Source organism: Pelodiscus sinensis, chromosome 2 (genome assembly GCF_049634645.1).
Source record: "Pelodiscus sinensis isolate JC-2024 chromosome 2, ASM4963464v1, whole genome shotgun sequence".
NCBI classification, from domain to species: Eukaryota; Metazoa; Chordata; order Testudines; family Trionychidae; genus Pelodiscus; species Pelodiscus sinensis.
In genome coordinates this window covers 209,376,567-209,402,104 of record NC_134712.1, presented here as the reverse complement: position 1 = coordinate 209,402,104, position 25,538 = coordinate 209,376,567, and the positions used below count along the sequence as shown (strand labels likewise).

General features: G+C 41.9%; 2 protein-coding genes across 8 annotated transcripts in view; one reads left to right on the top strand and one right to left on the bottom strand.

Moving 5' to 3' along the window:
- Window positions 1-3,562, top strand: part of GLCCI1 (glucocorticoid induced 1) — an 88,068-nt gene extending 84,506 nt beyond the window's left edge. For both annotated transcript variants that reach the window (XM_075922316.1, XM_006114515.3), the window contains exon 8: window positions 724-3,562. In XM_075922316.1, the coding sequence (XP_075778431.1) occupies window positions 724-1,069 (346 nt within the window). In that variant the 3' untranslated portion in view covers window positions 1,070-3,562. The remainder of the gene's footprint in view (window positions 1-723) is intronic.
- A 1,186-nt stretch (window positions 3,563-4,748) lies between these two features.
- ICA1 (islet cell autoantigen 1) overlaps window positions 4,749-25,538 on the bottom strand; it is a 124,829-nt gene continuing 104,039 nt past the window's right edge. For 4 of the 6 annotated variants that reach the window (XM_006114513.4, XM_006114514.4, XM_006114511.4 and 1 more), the window contains 5 exons: window positions 24,099-24,161; window positions 23,967-24,011; window positions 18,244-18,522; window positions 9,659-9,754; window positions 6,715-6,850 (listed from right to left, as the gene is read on the bottom strand). In XM_006114513.4, the coding sequence (XP_006114575.1) occupies window positions 6,729-6,850; window positions 9,659-9,754; window positions 18,244-18,522; window positions 23,967-24,011; window positions 24,099-24,161 (605 nt within the window). In that variant the 3' untranslated portion in view covers window positions 6,715-6,728. Of the gene's footprint in view, window positions 5,341-6,714; window positions 6,851-9,658; window positions 9,755-18,243; window positions 18,523-23,966; window positions 24,012-24,098; window positions 24,162-25,538 lie in introns of those variants that run through there. The other 2 variants (XM_075922317.1, XM_075922319.1) reach the window with 2 other exon arrangements.

The window sequence follows — 25,538 nt, the reverse complement described above, 5'->3', positions numbered from 1 at the left end:
CTAAAACAAAAAGTTAGGAGCAGGCATTTTTGTATTTTTATATCTATCTATCTCTCTCTCTCTCACACACACAATTGAAATAGAAAGCGTAAAAGTAGATAAAGACTTAAATTTACAGTAGAGGGTTTGCCCAGTAGTTTTGGGGTACCACTGTGTGCTGTTGTGTGAGACCAGAATTTGAACTCCTGGCCTTCACCTCCCCCCGCGACCAGCAGTTCTCTAGCTATGCTGTAGGGTAGAGGTTGGAGCCAGGAGAGCATGTTCTGCTTCAGTAGCATTCCCTGCTGGATAAGGAGCAGTGTTTCTTGGGGTCTTGAGGAAGGCTCCAGACTAGTAGATGGATAAGAGGAAAGGAAAACTTTATTTTAAGAATTTCTCAAGAGGGATATACACTGCTGTTTCAATATTTTTGTCAAACTAATTTTTCTATTTTATCATTATAAGCTATCCTGATATTTCTCCACATGCACACATACTGTAGATTTTATTATTAAAAGGTGCGTGTTGTCCAGTGGCATCCAGTCACTTTTGTTATAAATACTATATTAATGCTGTGGATCAAACAGTCAACTGACAGCCAATATGGAAGATGTTTGCCCCTTTATGTCCAATTAACCCCATTCCTTGTCATTCACATATTAGCAATTTGTAGAACTACAAAATCTATTCATATAGTAAACTTTTTCAGTTTGTCAGGTGTATAAATAATTTGTCTTGTTGTAGGTCTCGTCAGCCTGTCTCAACCCCTCTCTTTTCATGCCCTGACAAAAACAAAGTTAATTTCATCCCAACCGGATCAGCTTTTTGTCCTGTAAAACTTCTGGGTCCCCTACTACCTGCTTCAGACCTGACTCTCAAGAACTCTCCAAATTCTGGTCAAAGCACAGCTTTGAGCACTCTGACTGTTGAGCAACTTTCATCTCGGGTCTCCTTCTCATCTCTGTCAGATGACACCAGCACAATGGACTCTACAGAGGTCTCAGTACAACAGTCATCCCAACAGCAGCTGCCGCTTTTGCAGGAACTTCAGACCGAAGAACTTTCCTCTCACAGCTATGTGATAATCTAGACCAAGGTGGAGCAGGCCTCTGCCCTGAAACAAAGATTGGGAGTCTGTACTAATACATCTGCATGAAGTGGCAATCTTTTCAGAACAAAGCAAAATACTTATCAGCATCTTAAAAATATCTCAACACTGTTCTTGGCAGGGACAGAATTCATACTCAGCAGTTTTTTGTGAAAAAGCAGTAATGCTTGCAGAACCCGTGTATCATTAAACATTTAAGTGGAGACTATGCATTTCATAGTATGACCAGATTAGTACTGTGTCCTGTGTTCTGTTTCAAATTCTACAGTATAAATAAGCTCTGTATCAAAAAAGTTGCCTGTCTGAATAGAAAATGTCTTGCTGTGTTGTGTCCTATGGAAAAATACTGTACTTCAGGATTATGTTTACAATTGATCCAGGTGTTTATGTTTCTAACTTCTGTAATACATACAATGCAAAAAAGAAAATGGCCACAACAGTTGCACAGTGCCCGCCCTATGGCCTAGCTTCAGGTACTTCTCTCGAAGTCTAAACTCAGGTAACTTGGAATGTATATCATATTGGGATATAAAATATTTTACAGCTAAAAAGCTAAAGAGGGAACATCACTCTTTTGCCTTTCCTTGTTTTATGCATTAATATTTCCTCATTACATTCCACTGTCTTGGAATAAGTGCATTCAAGTCTAGGGGAATGATGACCCTGGACATGGGTGAACATGAGGAGAACCAGCAAATATGTGATGTACAACATCACTTTGTCATGTGGTTATAAGTAAAACAACTGTTGCATTTACTGTCATTTCAATATATGTAAAATGTGGCATTTAAAGGTTTCAGGTGTTGCTCAGTTAATGACTGTTAAACTGTTGCAAATAAAGTGTTCAGTGCTGGCTGTACATAAGAAACATTCCACATGTTGTGTGAAAGGATTTTAAAAGATGAGAATATTTTGTTTAATTTCAGAAAATTCATTCAGGTTTCACAGGGGTTGGTAGGAATTTCCTCTCATGTTTATGTTGGCAGTTAAGGACGTGAAATGCTACCATCTACGAGATATATTAATGTTTAGTTTCTCTTTTGGAAATGTTCATTCGTTTGCTAGGTGGAAATTAGGTTTCTGAGATTTTATCAAGTAACATGAGCGACATTCTATTTGCACAGTGAGTAATTCTGCTTGTGGACTAAAAGGAGCAGGTAGATGTTTTTAAAGGAGGAGGGAAGCAATAATTTACCTACTCAAAGCTTCTCATAGTAAACTCATTTACTTAAATTATTACTCTATAAAGTTTTTGTCGTTTAATGTCAGTAAGAAACTCAAATGAAATGGTTTTGATCTTGCAGTCCAAAATAGTACATAGCAAGAGCCGTTAACTAATATCTTACTGTGCTGGAACTGCAGAAGTATTGCTTTCAGAGAATAGGCAGAATAAACTTGATGTTCTTGCTCCACTGGTTTCAGCTCAGTGGAACTATGTTTGTTGTCTGCTCCTAAGAGAATGTAGTTCACCATTTCCCAGAATTGAAGAGATTAGCCACTTGCAGCTACTGCAGGTTTAAATTCACTCCATTGTTTTTTTTTCTTCTGCTAGAGAGTTGTGGGAAGAGAGTAAGATAGCACCACCCATAATTATTAATAAAACTGGAAAAAATATTCAGAATATCCTTTTGTGTATTCTTTTTGGGATAAAATAGCCCAGTTCCCTTCCTGTTACTGAATGTTTTATTAATATTCTGTTACAAAGTGTAAATCTGCAGCCTGTCAAAAAATAGTGCTCTGACTGTAGGGTGGAGCTGCAAGGGAAGTGTAAGAGGAGAGGTCTGTTTTATTTTTTTTATGATTTGTACATGAAGAACCTTTCTGAAGCCCTCACACAGCAACAGCCATCTTGAACCCTACTAATCTCAGGCCGTGGTGAACACATATATTTTGTAGATTGACGTTAAAGGGAAAATATAACCTGTTCTGTGATGTAAGTACAAATTTGTTCTAATGTTTTTCATTCTAGATTAACATTGCAGTATGATGACCTTTTTATGCTCTGGTTGTGTCCAAGTATGAATCTGTAGTTTCAGTTGCTGGTGTTAGGATTCCAGAAAGATTTAAAAAAGTGACTTTTAGATCCATGATGAACTCTGATGTACTATATCTACAGTGACATTACATGCGCCTTTAATTTTCCATGAGAAACTAAATATTAATTGTGTTGCACATTTGTTCTTAGCGTTTTTGAAGGTTTTGAACCAAATGTGTTGAAGTTAATGCTTTGCCATGTAAATTTCCCAGCAGTTGTTGATCTCCAATGTATCCTACATCCAGCTGTAGAAATTTGTCAAATATTGTTTAAAGTTTTGTACATAGCTGTACTGTTATTTCTAGCCACTGTTCTGAACAGTATTCAAGTTATCTCACAATATTGCTTTACACAAGGAAACGTGTGGCTTTTGTTTTGTATTTTTTCAGTATAGAAGTTCCTGTGTCTTATTTAAATAAAGTTATTAGTAAAAAAGTAAGGACACAATAGTACTGGTTCATGTATCTGGCTTGAAAGTAATTTGTGAAATGCTATAGAATGAAGTTAATAATTAGTACATGGGATAGAAATCAGTTAAATACTTTAATTTCTGCATTTAGTATTTAACTGATGTTTAAAAGAAATCAGTTAAACTAGATTTAATCCCCTGCCAAATTTACAATATGCATAATGTTCAGACTTATCAATTCATACTTAGGAAAGCTATTTAGATGTTTCATAGAAAGCTCAACTAGAAGAGCCCTTAAGAAAGGATGGTATTTAATCCAGCCCTGGGGGAGGATCTCATGGCTGTGAAATGCTGTGGAGGGTCCGGGGGCCTGCTTTAAAGACTTCCCCCAGCCTCCCCTGCAGCTCGGGGTGGATATTTCTGGCTTCTCTTCTGTATGTAGGAGACCTGGCCAGAAGGGGAATCGTCACATGCTGGAGCCCCTACTGTGAACAGGAGCTCTGCTGGCATTTCTGAGCTGTGCACTGGGCAGCAGCAGGGAGGCTGGAGCTATTGGTAAAGAGGTGTGTGGGATAGGCAAGGAAAGGAGGAGGGAGGAATCCATTCCCAGAGTGGGAGGGAAAGGAAGCTTCCAAGCCCCTTCCCTGCATAGGGTGCCGTTAGGTAGTGTCCACAGCCAAGCAAGCTCCAGAACCCTAAAATTCTAAATAAAATAAAAAATCACCACACTGCATCAAGGGGTTTTGAGGGATTTGTGTGTGTGTGTGCACATGCGGACACACAAGAGTGTGAGGGGGGGTTTTTTGTTTCGTTTTTGTGCAGTCCCCGACTGATATCTCTATGGATTAGCGGCTCCTGACCCAAAAAGGTTCCCTATCCCTGTTATAAAGCTCCCAGTAACTGGATAACCTTGTTTTTGTATCTAAAATGTGAGCAGGATTCAGAGCAATGCAGATGCTTTGCCACACCTGTGCAGTACCCCAAAATGACCAGAGACCTAAAATAAAAATCTCCTAAGTGAATTTTACACAATAGCATTATAGCCTCTTTAAAGCCCTTGCAGTCTCAGTGACTTGTTCATATTAGGGATGTAAAATCCCATTTAATTGGTTAATCAATTAAAGGGGGAGAGAGAGAGTAGCAGCTCTCCAGTCAGGCTGAAAAATTGAATGAAGAATTGCTGTTATTTTAACAACCATGAAGTCAAACTACTCAGAGCAGTTCTACATGCTTTATTGGGTTAATAACCAATTTAAGACACAGAGTCTTTACTGATGTAAGTGGGCAATGGGATGGGGATCTTAAAAGATCATCCACATTAGTGCTACCAGATGTGGAGTTGTGGGTGATCACAAATATGGGATGAGGAAAAAAGGTCAGTGCAGACAAAGCTGAGGTTACAAATGCTAATGAGCCATAACTACACACTACCAACTTTTGCAGTGCTCAAGGACAATCTCCATCTCAAATCCCCTCCCCGCTCCAGTAACTGAGGCCAACAGTATAAGACAAGGGATACATGTCAGGTTGCCAGGCAATGATGGGCACTCAGTGCAAGTAGTAGCGAAAGACATGAGAAGGAGCCACTTAAAAGAACAGAGCTGTTTCTCATTTTGTCTCTATTTCTTCTGAGTCTGATTATGATGCTATAAACCCAGTCACTTCCACCTTCTGTTCCAATTCTCCAGCCCATGGCAATCTCTCTTCTAGGCCCTGCGTGAAGGGTTCCTCAGCAAAGCTTGGATGTGGTATTACCGTGTTTTCAAGCAGTTAGACAACTCACTTCTTGACGCAGGAGCCTTGAACTAACTGATTATAAGGCAAAAAGATGCCAATTAGTTAAATTATGCCTGCAATTAACTGTTGGTGCAAAAATGCATCTACATAAAAGGAATAGGCTAGAAACTCCTTTAAAAAGACCAAAATGAATCAACTGAAAAACAAAAACTACACTGTGCTTTGTAAACTGATCTGAGTTACAAAGCTAAGGAGGTGACTTTTTTGAGTTGCAGAGAATCTGAGTACAAGCTTCTCTTGCCAACCTACTATAAAATCCCGTTTAAACTTAAGGTTTAACTGGTTAACTAATTAATCGATTAACTGATTAAGCAGGGAGGAGGGGGATTCCAGCCTTGCTGCCTCTGGCCCTATGCAGGATGGCCAGTTCCCAGCCCACGTGGGGGCCCAGCAAGGCTGGAGCAGCTCTTGCTGCTGGTGGGGGATTGCTCCCTGGATACCAGTACCTGGTAAGCACCACCTGTTAACATCCCTAATTGCTGTTGAGTGGTTTGAGATGAATTATTAGTTACTGGTAGCAAACTGGTCATATTTCATCCCCAGATGAATGGTGCATATTGAGTTTAACGATACTAACATTCCAGCTGAAAAAAATAAAGGTCATTTTTTCTTTGTTGTCAAAACCATTTTATTAAAGGAGAGTTGGTGTCACAACAGGCTCAAGAAACACATGCTTATCAAATCAGTTTGATGAAAACTGCTCAACAGAAAACCTGAATGATTTTAAGGTATGCATAACCAAGAGTGACATCAAACGTCTGCTTTGCATATACAAACCCTGTCGGCACAATAGAAAAACTCAGGAAGGATGCAGTCTGGGCACTATTTTTGGTCTTGTGTAGTACAGTTTGTCTAATAATTTAAATCAGAGCGCATGAATACAGAAGCTTGACATATCCAAATATAATCCTTCAATAAATTAGCCCCAGCATGGATTTTTCACTATGGATACTAACAAAACAGATTGAATTTACATCTCAACATAGTAGTGGCATATACAATCATCAGTTGACTCATGCAGCCTCTCCCCATTACATGATCTTATGATTTACACAAGAAACATTATAAAAAATAGGTTTATAATTTACATTTCACTCTAGCATTAGCTCCGTAACACCTCAGGCAAGGACAGTGCTTCAGCAAGTATCCTAATATGGCTAGAATTCTGCCCTAAATTTTAACTTCACTTGGTATGTCCACATAGAAAATAAATGCAAACTCTTTATACAAAACAAGAGCAAATAATTGTACCTATATAAAAGGGGGTTAAGTCCCTTTAGTTTTATTATAATGGCACATACTTTATAGTTTTACAACAGCATACTGATTGTGCTGTACTCTTCGAAACCCAACAATATTGTTAATGAATGGAGGCATGTGAGTTACCATAGGACGCAGACTCATGCATTGAGCAATTCATGTTCTTTGTCTGTTTTCCCAACAGCATCAGGATTGGATAACGGGTCAAGGTCAGCAAAAAGATTGAACCAAGCAGTCAAGTCTTTAGGATTCTTTCCAGGTTCTGGAATAGTGAAATATACCACATCAGAAGTCTTGCTTGTCTTAAACATAGTTGATTTAATGCAGAAGGGCAAACAAAATGTTTTAAGTATTATTAAACTGCTGAAGGAAATACATCTTTTTTGAAATACTGTAATGAATTACCTTAGATCATATTACTTGCAGCAAATTTACTATCCGTCCATTTCTGTAGAAATGAATGTAGCACATCAGTCCACGGATACTTAAAATGGAGGAGTATATAAGTATCTGAGCACTTCCTACTTATTGGAAGATAAACATTCCCTCCCCCACTCTCTGTCTCTAGGAAAAAGTGTTCAATTACTTGACAGGTGTTCTGTGTATGTATGTGAATATGACAGGAGGAGGAGATAAGAGTGGAAGAAATTAGTTTTGCATGTAGTTTTGGCCACAGTAATAACCACTTCCAATCTTCTCCTGAAAAAGCTCTGTCTCCTGCACATGAGCCTCCCAGAATTGATCAACAGTTTCATTGTTCTGGTGGAATGTAGCGTCATCGGACATCATAGCTATAGAGGGAGAGTAGATACCTCATGTAGCCAGGGCCAATCTCCTGCAGGGCTTTGAATGCCAAGATAGGAGACCCTCAACTGTGCTCTATTCTTCACATCACTTTGCTATTCTAATGAGCTGTTGCATTCAGTAAACTGCTGGAGCTATTGAGGGTTAGCAACTTCACATGCAGATAGAATAAATTCCAATAAACAAGCCTGGTGGAACTTATGAATTCATTTTTCTCCATAGCCTTTATCTGTGTTTTCTCTGTAACCTCTGAAGGGCCTGCAGGATTCTCTTAAGAGGAACAGTTGCCTATAATCACCTGAGTAAAGTTGGGGAGAATGGACCTCAGTCAATGCAATGCCTTTCCATTCATCCCTGAAACAGTTTGTAAGTGGGGCAGGAGTACATGGTCTCCGGTGCCAGAGAGATGAAACAAAATGATCATGGATACACTTCTCTTTCCCATGAATAGGAGCAATATATCCAGAGCAATAAGTATTGTCTGAGTGCCATGACCTCACCTGAATGATCAGACCATAAGCAGCTGGCATACAGAAAGTCGACTTAAGCTACATAACTGCAGCTACATGAGTAAGTACCTTAAGTCAAGTTGCTGTGGTTTCTATCACTGATAAGAAAAGTAAGGGAACTCAATGGGAGAAACTCTCCTGTGATTCCCAGCAGTGTAGAGTAACAAGTCTACAGGGAGAGGGATCGGCGGTTGATTTGGCATGTCTTAACTAGACCTGCTAAATCAGCTGCCAGTGGATTGATCTCAGAGTATGGATCTGGGCTGTAGTGTAGATGTAGCCTTAGAGAAAAGGGAGGCAAGAAACAGGGTAGTTATTTATAATATTCTAACACCAAGAAATAGTCTTTTCTGTATAGTTGCACTGTTGTATGTATTAGAGCGCTTCATGCAAAGGGGTTGCTGACTATCTCTGTTAGCATTTGTCCCAGATGTCTTCTGTTCCCTCTTCCCATCCAGGCAGTAAATGTTTTCATTGGCCTCCATCCCCCATGCCAAATCAAACAAAACCAGCCAATCAGCACAGCAAAATGGCCAACTGACACAGTGGGAGAGAGCACCAGCTTGACTGCCTCTAGCAGAAGTCCAAGCCACAGATGCTATCTTTGCTGTCAGCGAGTTCCTGACTACGTCACATGTGAATGGGCTGAATTCCTGAAAGGAGGAAAGTATTGCATTTCTGGGCTTGTAGTCAGCATGCTGGTTTTGGAGACCTGTGCAGCAATCCTAGATACAGATAATCTTTTATGGGAAATAAAATACTTCCTTTCAGTGGGAGGTGCTGTGTTCTGGGGTTGAGCGGTGGCAATCCGGCTTCACAAAGTGACTTTTGGCCAGGAAAAGTTCTGTTGGGTGTGACATCAATGTGTCTCTGGCTGAGAAGTAGGATCTTTTTGTCCCCATCACAACGATTGCAATGGGTTTTAGACTAATCCAATGAAATGTATTGTAACTACTCTCGTCTGATGCAATCATCACAACTGCAACTTCCCCACCCATTTTATGACCACATGTGAAACGGATGCCAAAACCCACTCAGCCCTAGCCACCTCACCATGCAAAAAAACTTCACACATTTCAGTAAGGCAACAAAATACACACGACAGGTTAGGTCACTGGGCTTCCCTGCAAAAGAGACTTTTGAGGAAGCACCCGCATTTGTCTGTGCACACATGAGAGGCTAGAGATAAGGTATGAACACAGTACATATACTTGACTCACTATCAGCAAACCCAACCAAAAGCCAATAGGAATTTGTCCTGGTAAAGAATGCAGGATTGCACACTTGGCTTTGAGATGTCTGTAGCAACAAGTGAATTGCATTGCAAACAGATTACCACTAACACGGTGCACATCACTGAAATAACGTTCTGATTAGCTTGTTCAGCTAGGACTCTGTTCCACCAGATCAGGAGCCTATCTTTCAGTCATAATGCCCTCCCTGAACTTCAGAACAAATAAGCCTCAGTTCAGACTTGGTGCACGTGGATACAACAGCAAGGCTCATAGATTTCAGAGCAACAGAACATAAATGCTTGCTTATTACATTTCACCAGGTTTAGTACCAAATATACACATTTTCCAACGCTATCTAAAGTATAAATAGTGATTACAGTTTTTAGTGTGCACATACAATTCCTGAAAGTAAATGTATCCTGCAAATAATCTTAGCGTAACAGACAGCATGGAAGAGAAGGTTTATGACTGAACTGGTAAAAGCAAATGATGTAAAATTCCCAAAATAACAAAACATATCACCTTTCACAGGCATCTTGTTAGTGTTCACATTCGGGCTGTTTGATTTCTGGACTGGCTGTGGTATAGATGGAGGGCCAACATTGTTAGCTGCCCAGCCTAAAATTCAAGAACATAGTTGCTTAGTGTCAAACAGTAATTACTTAATGAACTTATATAATCTTGGGTACTTTATTGCAGAATACTCATAGGCCAGCCTCACTCTTCTAGCAGTTATTGCTCCTACTGCTCATATTCTCCCTCATTCCCATAGATATTAGTAGTTAACTTCTTAAGCTGCTGACAAGTTGCATGTTCCAACAAACTGTGGCAATTGTGTGCTTTCCATATGCACAGCAAACTTCTAATCTGCCTAAAAGAGCACTCTTCTTGTCTCCCTCCTAACACCACCACCTTCTAGGCACTTTAAAAAAATCAGAATTAGCACCTGTTCACCAAAGCCCCAATGCAGACAATCCAGTCAGGCTGGAGGGTGGGTGGAGGAGTTTTTACATTTTAGTTGTGATTACAATTTAGTTAACATCTAGCCCATGCCGTTCTTTTTAATTCGGCTGCTGTTGTTTTGCAGTTCCAGGGACCATCATTTCGTTTACTGTCCAAAGCTAGGTATTTAAAGGAACACTTAACTTGAAGTTAGTTTTTAATTATTAACGTTGAAAATTTTCAGGTCCTTATAAAGCACCTTTAAATAGCATACCCAGAACTTTATTCTTTAGGTTCTTTTGTAAAAAGATTTTATATGGGCGTTTTTTTCTTTTCCTAATAAAATTCTTATCAGCAAGGGAGAAATGGGAGAAACAGTGAAACTGACTACACACAAAGTACTGGTGTAACATATACACACAGGCATTAGAGCAATCAGTGGGAACAGAACCCACAACTTTAGCACCAACAGTCTAGGTCTTTATCATTCAGTTAACCCCCCTTCCACACACTTTTTTTCCTGTGAGAGTTGTGGATTATGCAATCACTAGGATCAGGCAGTAGAGGACAGGATTGAGAGCACTAGGTTTACATATTACACCGTTAAACATGCAGGCTGTGTCTACATTGGCACCCTTTTCCGGAAAAGGGATGCTAATGAGATCAGTCGGAATTGCAAATGCCGCAGGGGATTTAAATATCCCCCACGGCATTTGCATGAACATGGCTGCCGCTTTTTTCCGGCTCGGGGCTTTGCTGGAGAAAAGCGCCAGTCTAGACGGGATCTTTCAGAAAATAAAGCCTTTTCCGGAAGATCCCTTATTCCTGATTTTAAGAGGAATAAGGGATCTTTCGGAAAAGGCTTTATTTTCTGAAAGATCCCGTCTAGACTGGTGCTTTTCTCCGGCAAAGCCCCGAGCCGGAAAAAAGCGGCAGCCATGTTCATGCAAATGCCACGGGGGGTATTTAAATCTCCTGTGGCATTTGCAATTCCGACTTGTCTCATTAGCATCCCTTTTCCGGAAAAAGGTGCCAATGTAGACACAGCCGCAATGTAAAGACGGGGGGGAACAGGACTTTTCCCCTTAAATTATTTATAACTATAATGGGTGCAAGTTATTTCAGCCCTTTTGTTTTTATGGAGGATATAGGTAAGGCTACCTTTTAGTCACAGATATTTTTAGTAGAAGTCATGGACAGGTCATAGCAGTAAATAAAAATGTACGGCCTGTGAGCCATCCATGACTTATACTATATACCTCTGAGGGGCGCTTCCTGGGGGTGCCATGGGTGCTCATGAGAAGGCAGCCTGGGGAGCACTGTGACCCTAGATGCTTGGGGAGGTGGGCATTGGTGGATGGCCCGGGTGTTGCAGAGCTGCAGACTTTCTACCTGGCTTCTTGCTGTTAGCATATCCTCCCTCAGCTCCTAGCATGCTACCCTCCACCCCAGGAACTGTGGCCAATGGGAGTTGTGTGTGTGGGGGGGAGGGGGCGGGGCAAAATGCCTGCAAACAGAGGCAACATGCAGAGCTAGGTGCTAAGGAAAAGACATGTTGCCGCTTCTGGGAAGCCCCCCAAAGTAAGTATTACTCCAGAGCCTTCTCCCCCTTCTGAACCCCAATCCTCAGCCCCGAGTCCCCTCCCACACCAAACTCCTTCTCTTGCTGCGGCTGGTGGACTGAAACTGCCCTAGCAGTGGTCAGAGCCCCTGGCCTAGGGACTGCCCAAGTTGCTCCCAGGCGCTGCAAAAGTCAGAATCTGGACTTTCAGTCATCTTCATCACAAACTCGCAGCCTTAGCTATAGGGTATGTGCTGCCACAAGAATAACCACGGTATGATGTGCTATGTGCAAGTAGCCAGATCGTCCTCCCAGTAATCCAATCGTAATGTTGTCTTCTCTCGTGGGGACTTGCTTATCCATCAAATTTTAGTGATCCATTGCACCTAATTCTGTGAGGTCTTAAGTGCAAATTGTCATCATTCAGCACATCCTCATTTGTTCTCATCTCCCTTCTTTCCGTGAATCCACACTTCATTCTCCTCTCCAGTTTCATTCCACTTTCCTCTTCCGCCCTCCCTCTCCTTACTTGCCAAGGCCATATAAGATCAAATCACAATACCTTAGAGCAGAGGTTGACAAGAGGTGGCTAGTGGGTTGGATCCAGCCCACAGCTGCCTCGCTGGCACGCTTACTAGAGAACAGCTGCAGCCGCTTTAAACAGCAGGCTGCTAACTGCGCTGCAGTCTAGGCAGGGAGGAGAAAGCTCTCCCCGCCCCCTAGCAAAATCTCTCAGCTCCCGTTAGCCAGTTTCTGGCCAATAGGAGTGGAGAAATTTTGCTGAAGGCAGGGGCAGTGAATGAAGCCTCCTCACTCCCTGTACTGGAGTAGAGCCACGTGGAGCAGCCCGTGCAGCACACAGGTAGGGATCCTATCTCAGGTTTCTGGAGAGCTGCTGGCTGGGAGCTGCCTAGGTTAAGTGCCTCCCAGGCAGAGCTTGCCTCTGGCACCCCATCCCTTCTCCCCCCCACCAACTACCTGCCCAGGCCACCACCCAAATCCTCTGTATCCCTTCTCCTCACCTCCTCCAGGTCACAACTCCCTCCTAAATCCTGCACCCACTTCTATACCCCTCCCCCAGGCCAGAGTCCTTTCCTGCACCCATACCACCTGACCCTGCACGCCATTCCCCTGGCCCAGATCATAACCCCCTCCTTCACCCAAACTCCCTCTTAGACTCCATACTCCCTCCTGCACCCCAGTCATCTATCCCAAGCTCTCTTCTACACCTCACCCGCCGTCCTAGAGCCCACACTGCCTCCACAGACATGCAAGCTCTTTACAACTTAAAATCTTGGAGTGGCTCCCCCATTAAAAATTATTGCTTACCTCCCCTCCCCCACCCTTAGGGTCTTACTTGCCTCAGTAGATCACTGCCATTACTGTGGTGATCTGTCCTCTACTTTACTGGTAGGTAAAGCAGCCCCGTGTTTACAATTGATCCCAAAGCCATTTTATTAAAATACACAGCAAGAATGTTTTACAGAATCATATACATTACAGGTGGAAGGAATCTTTTATGTCCTTTTCTAGATAATGAGCAGCAGGAAATAAGAATGGAAGAGATGGAAGCCTACAGCAGACATGCATTATCTATATTCCAACAGAGAAACTGGGCAACTGTGCCGTTGGCCCTGCACCAGCTGGCCTCCATCTCTTTAAAATGGGATCCTGCAACATTGGAAGTTTAAACTTACATACCACTAAGCTAGAATTATACATAATAAAAGAAGCCCGTTAGCCACTCTGCTTGGGAAAGAGTCACACTAGTTTGCTCCAAAGCCCTTGTGAATTCATGTGCCACCTCCATCTTCTCATCTGTTTCTTTTCAACTTCTGCATTGGGGACTTTACCTTACCATTTGGTGTTGAGTACACGACAAACAACATCGGTGGAAGCTGTTTAACCTTTTCTCCTGATAAGCATAAATTATCCATGTTTCCCACATCCATGAGAGTATTACGAATGCACGTTGGTACACTAGCATTTTTATCTTGATGGTAATGACTAGTTCCATGCTCTTTTAGTCAAATCTGCTAACGGTGGTGGCAGCCTTTCCAATGCAAACAATTAGTTCTTCATCCAGTGAGAAAAGTTTATGATCACTATTACTTTTGGACTACTTTTGTCTGGTTTGTTTGTAAGGTAATTGAAGGATCTTGTGGGATCCCTTGTCCTAATAACAACCATTTTTTTGTTGTTCATGGTGAGAGCAAATGCCTGACAGGTACTTGAAAGATGGTCCATGAGTTCTTGTAATAGCTCTTCATTGTGGGCTGTAAGGCAGCAGCATCAGTGAATGGACGTTATGTCGTTAGTATCTTTTTTACTTTGGTCTTCGACTTAATTTGGGACAGACTGAAGAGTTTCCCATCTGGTCTTGTGTGGAATCATAGAATCAAAGAACACTAGAACAGGAAGGAACTTTGAGAAGTCATCAAGTCCAGTCCCCTGCCTTCACTGCAGGACCAAGCATTGTGGAGATAAACTCCATCTTTCATGTGCTTAACCGCACAGTTCAACAGTAATAAGAAGATTCCAAAGAAGGTAGGGGCAAGGCCATGTCCTTGCTTCACTCCACTTCTCATCTCAAAGTTGTCCAAACTGGACCCATCAAACGGACAATTGCTCTCATGTTTTTGTGGAATGAATGAACAAGATTGAATAGGGTTGGTAGGCAGCCTATCTTTTCTAGTATTGCAAATAGATTCACTCTGCTGACTTGTAACAAAAGCTTTGTTAGGTTCACAAAGGCGATATATGAATGGTCAGTTTTATTCTCTGTACTTTCTTGGCATTGACGTGGAGAAATTATCATGTCTATAGCTGATCTTCCAGCCCTAAGTCTGCACTGTGATTCAGGGGAGAGATGATTCGCCAGCTGTTGTAGGTGAACTAAGATAACTTTTGTGAAAACCTTTCCTGCTATACTTACTTGCTACAGTCGCCAGTTTCACCTTAATTTTTATACTAAGTGACTAGGGGGTGGTGTCCCCTGCTTGCTACGCTCGCCAACCCCCCTTTCTAGGGGTAGGCAGCTCCAGCTCTTCCCCCGGCCACCAGGGAGGGCCAGGCCAAGGTGTGGCAGCCCTGGCCGCCAAACCGGTTAGGCCAGGTCAAGGCTACAGCTGACCCGGCTCTCTCCCCATCCACTGGGGGGTTGGGCCCCCCCTCCTCCACTGCCTGGAAGGGTCCAAGGCCGCCTAGGCCTGCCCTTCTCCCCCAAGAGTCCGTGGCCACCCTGGCCCTTCCCTCCTGCCATGGCCTCTCTGCCTTCTCCCCCACCCTTCCACAGCTGCTTGGGAGGGAGACCACGGCCTGCTCATGCCCCTGCTGCTGGGCAGTTGGGCCTGGCCAAGGCAGACCCAGCTCTTTCCCTCTGCCTACGATGATAGGCAAAGCTCCTGGACGCCTCCCCGTGAAGGGGTGGCATCATAGCTCCCACTCTGCCCCGCCCCTTGGAGCACCAGGGAGCTCTGGGGAAGCCACGTGGCTGCCACCCCACTCCCAAAGCTACAGGGAGAGCAGGGAGGCCGCAAGGCTGCTGTACCCACCACCCAGCACCAGTGAGGACCATGGTCCCCAGAACCAGGAAGGGAGGGAGTAGGCGGGTGGCTGAGGTGGGAGGGGCTGCAGGGCACAGATTGACATGATGACATCACTCTGTCATCCTATAGGAAAAGTTTACATACAGACAGACAGATAGATAGAAAGATGATGTCTGTGTCATACATCCCTTGTGGTACCTCAAACTCTTTTCAACACTTACGTAGCAACTGATAAAAGATACGGTAGTAGACTTCCTTTCCAACCAGTGCTTTTTTCTGATGGTACTGCCCGGTACACAGTACTGGCACCTCTAGACGCAGTACCAGCACCTCCAGTAAGAACTCAACAACTTCTCCCCTGGAGTACAGGCACGTGTTTTGTTTTGTTTTGTTTTTACAAAAAAAGCACTGTTTCCAACACTTGAGGATTTCCGCTGGAATGCCATCTTTTCCAGGAGCGTTGGTAGTACTTGATAGCAAAATAATAGCCTTGCTTAACTCTTCTACGGTGAGCTCCACATCTAGCTCTGGCATGACCTGTAGAGTTAGTATTTGGACCAGTGATTCGCTGGTGATGTTTCTTTCTTGTGCATATAATTCTGAACCGCTAGTGTTCAATCCAACATCTTGATTTTAGCAGTAATGATGTCACTTCTGTGCTATTTGAGGGGGCAACCTTGTTGGCAATGGGAGCTAGATCTTTCTTCTGGCCGTCATACATGACTTTGAGGTTTCCTGTGTCTGAGGCTGCCTATATTTCTTCACAGAGCTTGATCCAATAATGATTTTCCCAGAATCTGCTTGCTTGCCATATGTCCGTTTTTGCACATCAAAGTCTCACTTTGGTGATGTCTTTTGACTTCTTGTTGAATTCCTGATAGGCTGAGTCCTTAATGTTGATGAGAGGTAACAGTGCCACTTCATTTCCTTCAAACCAGTCCTTTCCTGATGGTCTCTTCCCCCCCAAATGTAGCTAAAGCCGTTTCATGGATTGTTGTTCCTAAATCTTCCCAAAAACCCTGCCTAATGAATGGCCAATAGAAATGTAAGAATTTTATGCCACTCTTGGTAGGTTTAAATTCCCCAGCATGATATAATGTTAAAATTCAATCCAGGAAGCAGGAACATTGCCTATATAAACAAACTGCAACATGAACTGAGTAACCATTTCCAGTGTTTTTCTGGAATTTACTGGATAAACACTCCTCCTCCCCCTCTTTGGTGTTTCATCCGTGTTTATTGGTTAGTCTGAGAAATCAGAAGCCCATGTATATACCAATGGTTGGCAATGGATAGGCTGAGTTGGTTAAGCAAACGGGCCAAATTGTAACTTCAGAGAAACTAATGGGAATTTTCCCTAGAAACTTTTTCCTACTGACTTCCATGAAACCCCGTGAAGAATTAACTAATTGGAGATTTACACGGATGAGTCAGTCAGACCACAAATCAGAACATACTGTAGAACAGTATTTAATGCTGATGCAGTTTTTTCCTTTTTGTCCTTGCAGAATGCCTATGAAAAAGACACTGGATTTTGTTCTTGCTTGACTAGAACAGACAGTTCAACAAGTAAACTAATGTTTAAAGATGAACTGTGCAGCTTTTTATGATAAAACTCCATCTCAAAAGAGCTGCTTATAGGGTATGTCTACACTACCACCCTAGTTCGAACTAGGGTGGTTAATGCAGTCATTCGAAGTTGCAAATGAAGCCCAGGATTTAAATATCCCAGGCTTCATTTGCATCTTGCCAGGCACCGCCATTTTTAAATCCCCGGTAGTTCGGACTTTGTGCCCGCGGCTACACGCGGCACGGAGTAGGTAGTTCGAATTAGGCTTTCTAATTCGAACTACTGTTACACCTCGTTCCATGAATTAGAAAGCCTAATTCGAACTACCTACTCCGTGCCGCGTGTAGCCGTGGGCATGGAGTCCGAACTACCGGGGATTTAAAAATGGCGGCGCCCGGCAAGATGCAAATGAAGCCCAGGATATTTAAATCCCGGGCTTCATTTGCAACTTCGAATGACTGCATTAACCACCCTAGTTCGAACTAGGGTGGTAGTGTAGACATATCCTAAGAGATTACCAGTGTATCTTTATGAAGCAGTCTCACATACTATATTCCCTTACCTCCATAGAGCAATTTAGAGAGAGGAATTCTGTGTATGAAAAAAAAGTAATTAATACATTTTACAACATCTGTTGGCCTGCAGCCTATACTGGTTTGCTGTGCACTGAAAGTGGCTTTATGACATCACTAGACAAAAAGACTATCAGAGAGACAGTAAGGAAGTCAAGCAGCTTACTCTTCATCCTTCCATATGTGGGAACTTAGTTAAAAAAAGTTACAATTCAATTTAGAAATGCAACCAGTAAGCTGCACATTTTTCTCCAGCTGAATGATATGCCTACACAGATGATGTTAACAGGAGTCCTTTAATTACTATGAGTAAATAAATGGGACCACAAGTATACCAAGAGGAAAAGCTAATGTTCCTTTCAAAAAGGCAGCTGAACTAGACAGCCACAACTGCAGTGGAATAAAAATCTAGAGAGAGCTATTGTGTGACAACCATGAAGTTTTAAAAATAAACCTGGCTTGCTTTCTCCTTTAGAAATAATAATTATTATTTTTGTACTACAGCATCACTAAACGGCTCCATATGTGATCAGGCCCCTTTGTGTGAGATGCCATATTTAAGAGTAGTAAGAGACCATTTCTGAACATCCGGGTATACCTACACGGCACTAAAACACCAGTGGCTGTCCCCACATCAGCTGACATGGACTCACCGGGCTCAGGCTGCAGGGATATACAATTGCAGTATAAACATTAATTCCCAGAGCTCCAGGGAACCAATGTGAGCATGAATTTCAACACTGCAATTGTATAGCCCCACAGCCCGAGCTGGAGTTAGCCACTGATGTTATATTGCAGTGTAGACACACCATGAGAGTTTACACTCTATGCGGACAAAGACTGGGAACTGCAATACAGATAGACTGAGCGCCTGAACCTGGGAAAACGTACGCAAGTGCAAGATACACACTCACCATGTAGAGAAGACTGCAAATCATTCATGTTTTGGTCTAAGAGCTGTGAGGGAAGAAAGGCTGATGGTGCTGCCACTGACGATGGACCGCTCTCCATGTCTCCGACTGAAGAGGTGGTGGATAGGTCAGCGAGCGGGTCTTCTCCAAAGACAGCGGTCCACTCCTTGCTGAATTCCCCCTCATCCATTGAGGAAGCATTGAGGATCTCATTCAGCAATACCATGTCATCCTTATCACCAGACTCAGGCTCCAGGGAGTTTGCAAGTTGGTCTTTTGAAGCTGATGTTAAACAAAATGTGGGGAACAAGACCAATTATTAGAGATGAATTAACTTTTTGGGAAACTAATGCAGAACAAAGTGGAATACAGAAAATCAATTCAGTTTTAATATACAGAATTATGTTCAGATTGTATACTCAGAGTGAATGTCTACTGTTTCCCATTTCCAGACCCAGTGTCAGTGGACACATCCAACTGCAGCTTATTTTTTGATAGGTCCCTGAAAACAATTACCTCCACTGAGCCTTTTTTCCATTTAAATGCAGTACAAGTTCATAATCACTGATTACACAGCAAACCAAAGCGCTGTACAGTCCAAGGTTTAATAAACACTAGAAGGCTGCTTTCCTACTATAGTCTGGGTCCCTGTTATACATGCACTCTACAAAGACTCATTTGACCTTAAATTAAATCAGACTGCTGCACATCACAAACAGAAGGCTGCCTGTATAAGATTCAAGCATATAGCAAACATTTGTTCAGCTGGACTTTCTGACCCATGATGAATGACTGGATCAGCAGGGGGTCTCTATTTGAGAAAACTTCCACTAGGCTCAGCACTGGCCTAATTCTTCTCCCACTGAAGTCAAAGTTAAAACACCCAGTAATTTCAATAGAAGCACAGTTAGACCAGCGATAAGTCTGTTTGAAAGTCTCAGCACATAACCCTCATTCTCTTGACCTGCTTCCCATTCTGTACCAGGGAGCGTTGTGATTAAAAAGATGCTATATTATTACTGACAAGATTATTTACTTCCACCCCCCAAGCATAGACTTACAGTGTGCACGCAATTTCTGATCATCAGTATTAACCATGTAGTGTACAGCCAATATTGTCACAGTACTCGCACTGAAAAAACATTGTCTCTGGATTAAATCAACATGTGGTTCTTTAATCTACACCCTGAAACATTTAGAACCACAGACATTTTGAGGAACTATGCTGATAATGAAAACAGTGGTTTCCATCTTCTACGTAGCACTGGTTAAAAGTCTGATATGATCGCAATACTGAAACTGAACAATTTACCTCAATTATGTGAAAGCACAAGAGGCAGCTTCATTTTGCAAAGCTTCAGTCAGCTAGTTATCTTATTTTTTCCTCCCCTTTGCTTATATACACCTGTAGAGGTTACAGGTGCTTTTAATGATTGTGACATATGAGACCAAAATTGACAACAGGGTCTCAAGGCAAAATGATCACTAAACTGTATTTAAATGTAACTCCCTACTTCAGTATATTCTTTTTTTAATGACCTTAAAGATTTACAAAGAAATGACCAGGATGGAGGCAGAGGAGAGAAAAGGGGCAGACTTGAATTTGAAATTGGCACGTGAGTCACTATCACATAGAATACAAATATCTACAAATGAATATACCAGCTCACATAAAATAATAACCAGTCTGAATTTTTAGCCAACATTAAGGTAAAATCCAAACATTTTAACATCTTTAAAAATTACATTTTACATGGCTTTGCATTTTGGAGGGTCAAAAAATTAAAAGATCACATTAAAGCCTGATCCCCAGGTGTTCCTATCAGAAAGTAACAAGAAAATCTATGTTCATAAGATTTTCACCCTACTTCCCTAAGAACATTAACACTTCAAAACTTTTTTAAGTTCTCCAGACAGTACCTAGCCACCTATTAACAATGCATTCATGACTACATGAGCATCAGTACTCTCTCTAGTACTTGTAAGGCATTTATCACTCTGATATCTAAGCATTCACATACTGTCCAAGTGTTTCAGCACAAAAATGTTTTACTTTCAGGAAGTTTCAAGACTACCAGGAGAAGATACAGTGATAACATGTATTAAGAGGGTTGTTACTAGTGATAATGAGATACCATTACTGCACCTCACCACAAATTCAATTTACCACATCAGGAAGAAGGTTTGCAGTGATATAGCTCAGGTCAAAACTATGCTAGCTGTGCAGTTTTCATGTGTGTCACACCATACTACGCCAGTTTTTAGTGAAGAAATCATATATGCATATTTAAATCTGAAAACTCTATTCTAGTGTAGAAACTATACTGGGTCATAACTTAGGGACTTTCTTAAATCATCCTTCCCCCTCCATGCCTTCATATTTGCTTTACTTTTTGTTTTTCTCCTTTGTTTTCTGCCCGCCATTTCTTCTCCACTATCCATTTCCCCACTATATCCTTTCCTTTCCTGCACAGCTGTTAGCACTAGAAATGTTCAAACTCCACATTTTAAAAACTCCTGCCATCACATTCAACTTTTGTCTATTTGAATACACTTAACACATATGTGTCTGTAAGAATCATGCTTCACTCTGAAAGGGAATTTATGAGAGCAGAATGTGGTTTTCAAGCACTGAAAATATGAAAAGCACTCTACACCACATAACAAGAATTAGGCCTTGTGTATATACACAAAAATTGTGCTTCTTAAAACTATACTGGTAGGGTACCAAGGTGATAAAATGCCCCCTCACATGGATGCAGTTATACAGGTATCAAGGTGTTTACACCAGTAGATATTATCAGGGCTCGACAAACCGCTGATTCTACTTGCCTGTGGCAAGTAGATTTCAGCCAGTCGCTCCATGTGCCCCATTCACCAGCGCTGCACGTATACGCAGTGCCAGTCTGGTGCATGCGTGGTGCGGGGCTGGCGAGTAGCTCTCACCGTGGTTTGTCAAGCCCTGGATATTATTCTCAGACAATTAAAGGAAGAAGGTGTGCCGCCATAAGCACCTTTATACCAGCATAACTGCCTCCATGATAAGGGTTGTACAGATTTTACTATTTCTGAAATTGTTAAATTGATTCAAAACCTGTATAGAGATCAGGCCACTTGCCTGTGACTTCAATAGAAATGTTCAACACAGAACAGGCCTGGGCAAAATCCGGCCCATGGGCCAGATCCGGCCCACCAAGCCACCGAATCTGGCCCACAGAGGCAGCAGGGAGCCCCAGGCAGGCTCCCCAGCTTGCCCTGAAGCCCCCCGCGCAGTGCAGAAATGTGGCTGCAGGGTTCTGTTTTAAAACTGAAGGGAGTGCTTTGTTTCTGTTTTAAAACCGCCCCCACCACATTCCCATTGGCCGGTTTCTGGCACAAACCGTCCAATGGGAGCTGCTTGTTAGAATAACAGGCAGCTAAGAAGAATCACACCCCCTCTTCTGGGCTCAGTTATTCATGAAGAACATGGCCTGGCAAGCAGGCTGGCTGATTGGGAAACATTTTAATCTCTGTGGGCAGGCAGGCTAGTTTGGCAGCTGGCAAATAAGTCTCTTGGCCACAGCCTGCTTCTGGCACCCCCGCCCTTTCCTGCTCCAACTCTCTGTCCCCCCACTCAACATACCCAAACCCTCTGTCCCCCACTTTCATCCACACCCCCTCCCAGATCTGGCACCCCAGTCTCTTGTCCCAGATCAAAATCCCCTCCTATCCTAGGTCACATCCCAAACCCCTGCACTCCAGTTCCTTGCCCTAGGTCACAACCGCCTGCTTCATCCCAACTCCCTCCCAGACTCCAGTCTCTCTCCTGAACCCCAGTCCCTTACCCCAACCTCCCTTCTGCACCCAGCCTCCATTCCAGACCCCGCATCTCCATTAATATCATGGAAGAGTGCAGCCCTCAACCACCTTCTAAAATCTTGAAGTGGCCCCCCATCAAAAATTATTGCCCTCTCCTGACACAAGATGGTGGAGGGGGTGGAAAATGGAAAGAGAGAAAAAGGCCACAACTAGGCACAAGGGCACAATATTAAGTCACAAAATAAAAACTTACCATCTCTTGCAGCTGATGCAAACTCACCATGTCTAACAGTCTGGGGCTCTCTATTATACATGTGACTATGGAATCATCACTATGTTTGCATCTGCCTAGCCCATGGTAATGTTTTCTTTGGCACTTCAAAAACAGAGCTATGCAAATAACTCCGTTGTCAGTTTTCTAGCAATTCCAGAAATTACTGTTGGATTAATCTGAAAATTCTTTTTTTAATTTTCCACAAATCCAAAAAATAATCATTAAAAATCATTTAGACTGAAATTCAACATTTTAGTTCAACTTGAAATGAATTGCTTCATTTTGATTTTGAGCTTTTTAAAATTTCAAAAGCACAAAACAGAACTTTTTATTTTGAAAGTCATTTTGAATAAAACACTTCTTTTAAAAAATGTAAGAAAAACTTTTTAACCAAAACAATTGAGCAAATTCAAAACAAAACATATTTTTGTCGAATCAAACCTGCATTTTTGGCAAAAATTACATTTTGGTTGAAAAACATTTTCTCAGTGAGTTCCCTTGTGTTTCTTAGTTAAAGTGAAGATATCTGTATCCGCTCTTTCCCATCTGGAATTCTATACTTTAGAGCAGGGGTTGCCAACCCACGGCTCTTCAAAGAAAGAACTGCAGCTCCCGCACCCGCGGCTCTTAAAGGAGCAGCGTGTTTCTGTCTGAAAGAGACAGAGCGGGAGTTGCAGTGTCCTGTGCAGACTTAAAAATGGCCACCTTCAAAATGGCTGCCTTAAAAGGGCAATGCCTGCTCTGCACTTAAAAGGATTTTTTTTCCTCAACAATTTTTTCCCCTCGTCTCTTTGCGCTGTATCCACCACTATTTTGGCCACCCCTGCTTTAAAGGCTCCTCCTCAGATAGCCTATATATTCACCTATCTGACTGACTCAGCTACACAGTGTTTTTGAATCACAAAAGACTGTGTGGTCTTCTGAGATAAGTAAATTAGAAGCAAATGAAACCACAGCATGAAGTGTTATTTCATTTTCACAAGATAGTGCTGTAACTAAAGGATGTCATGATGATTAGTTGGGTCCTTCTTAAACGGATGTGGGGGTAGGAGAAAATGACAAGCTAAAATAACATACATGAGGCAAGAACAGCGAATACGACTCATCCCTTAGTGTTGATGCTAATCTAACCAAGAGAGGGTATATATTATAGAATTAACAAGGATAGTAAGAACTCAACAGTTCTTTTACGTTTTTAAAAGTGCTCAGAACAGTTGTTTCTGATAAGGATATCTGCCATATTCCCAAAACAAATGGTAGCGTCTGTAAGGTCAGTATCAATGACAGTGGTAAGTTGGCACAAAAGGCAAAGAATAAAAGACAGGTCTATTAAACATTCTGGGAAGGATGGAAATGACACTAACATGCACACATTAGCCCCATTGAATGAATTGAATCGGTGGCCAGCAAGACAATTATATTTTATGGAAAATATACTGAAATACAGTAAATCCTATAACAGTCAATAGGGTTTACTTTTTATTTCAATATGAGATTGAGTATCCATAAAGTATGTATGCAGAGCTGAAGTTCTTTACCACTATTTAAGTACTGTAGGTGGATTATATCATTCAGAAAAAGATAAGATTAAAATTATTTTTGGTGTCTTACTTTTAGAAAACTGACAAAATAGACATGCATGAATTTCACATACCACTTTCTTCAGGTTTCAGGTCTAATAAATCATCTATGGCACCTACTGGTTAAAAAGCAGAAAAATTATTAGTGATTGGCTCCTTAAGTAACCAGTAAATTGTAAAGTAAAAGCAGTTCCAGTGTAGCTTACTTGAATTCTCTTTATGGTCAAAGCTTCCTCCTACGGTAGAAATGGTGTCCTTCCCGTCTTCAGCTGTAACCAAAACACGTGATACAAGTCAAACCAAGTTCAGGAGTAGGCATATACTCTCAGTCACTTGATCAATACAGTGATGTGGATTGTGAAATGACTAGGGAGATACAGAGGCTACCAATATTGAAAAGAGTAACAATGAGGGATTTCAACTACACCCACACTGATTGGGTATGTCACATCAATACAGCATCCAGAGATAAAATTTCAGACACCACTAGTGACGATTTCTTAGAGACACTAGTCCTGGAATCCACAAAGGAAGAAGAAATTCTTGATTTTATGTGACATGGTTTTATACGAGTCTGCTCCAAGAGGTGAATATAGCTTTACTGCTTGGTAATAGCAACCATAATATAATTACATTTAACACCCAGGCAGGGGGAGGAAATATATATAAAAAAAACCACATCACAGTTGCATCTAACTTCAAAGGAGGGAACTACCCAAAAATTAGGAAGCTAGTTAAAGGGAAATTAAAAGGAACAGTCAGAAGAGTGATATGCTGGCAAACTGCACAGATATTATTTTAAAATACCACAAGAGAGGTTCAAACTAAATATATAACCCTCCCCCAAACAGTGAGAGATCCAAAAAATACCACCATGGCTAAACAACAGTCTAAAAAAGACTACTGGAAGGAAAAAGGGCACCATTTAAAGAATGGAAGTGAAATGCTATTGAGGAAAATAGAAAAAAGAATCAACTCTAGCAAGTCAAGTATAAAAGGCAGGCCAAGAAAAAATTTAAAGAGCAACTAGCAAAAGACACAAACTAATAGCAACAAAAAATTAAATGCATCAAAGAAGGAAGCCTACCAAACAATGAGTGGGGTAACTGGAGGATCAAGGTGCTAAAGGAGCACTCAGCAAAAACAAAGTTGTCACAAAAAAATTAAATTAATTCTTTGCATCAGTCTTCACTGCAGAGGGTATGAGGGAGATTCTTACACTCCAGCCGTTCTTTTTTAGCTGACAGATCTGAGGACCTGTCCCAAATTGCAGCATCAATAGAGATTTTGGAATAAACTGATCAAACAAAAAGCAAAGTCACCGGAGGAGTTGGGGACATGGCAGGTGGAGTGTCATGGCCTCCCTTAGGGCCTATGTCTACATTACGGGGGTTTTCCGGGATACCAGAGGTAACGCAGAAAAACTCCACCATGTCCAGAGAATGCATCTGCTCTTCCGCTTTTTTTTTCCTCCTCCCATGAGGAAGACAGGCTCTTCCAAAAGAGGAGGCTTTTTCGAAATTTGGTCTGTGTAGACAGCCCAAATTTTGGAAAAGCCTCTTCTGAATAAACTATAGGAAAAAGATACACAAATTGCGGCGTGCAATTTGCATACCTTTTTCCAATAGATCATTGTAGTGTAGACA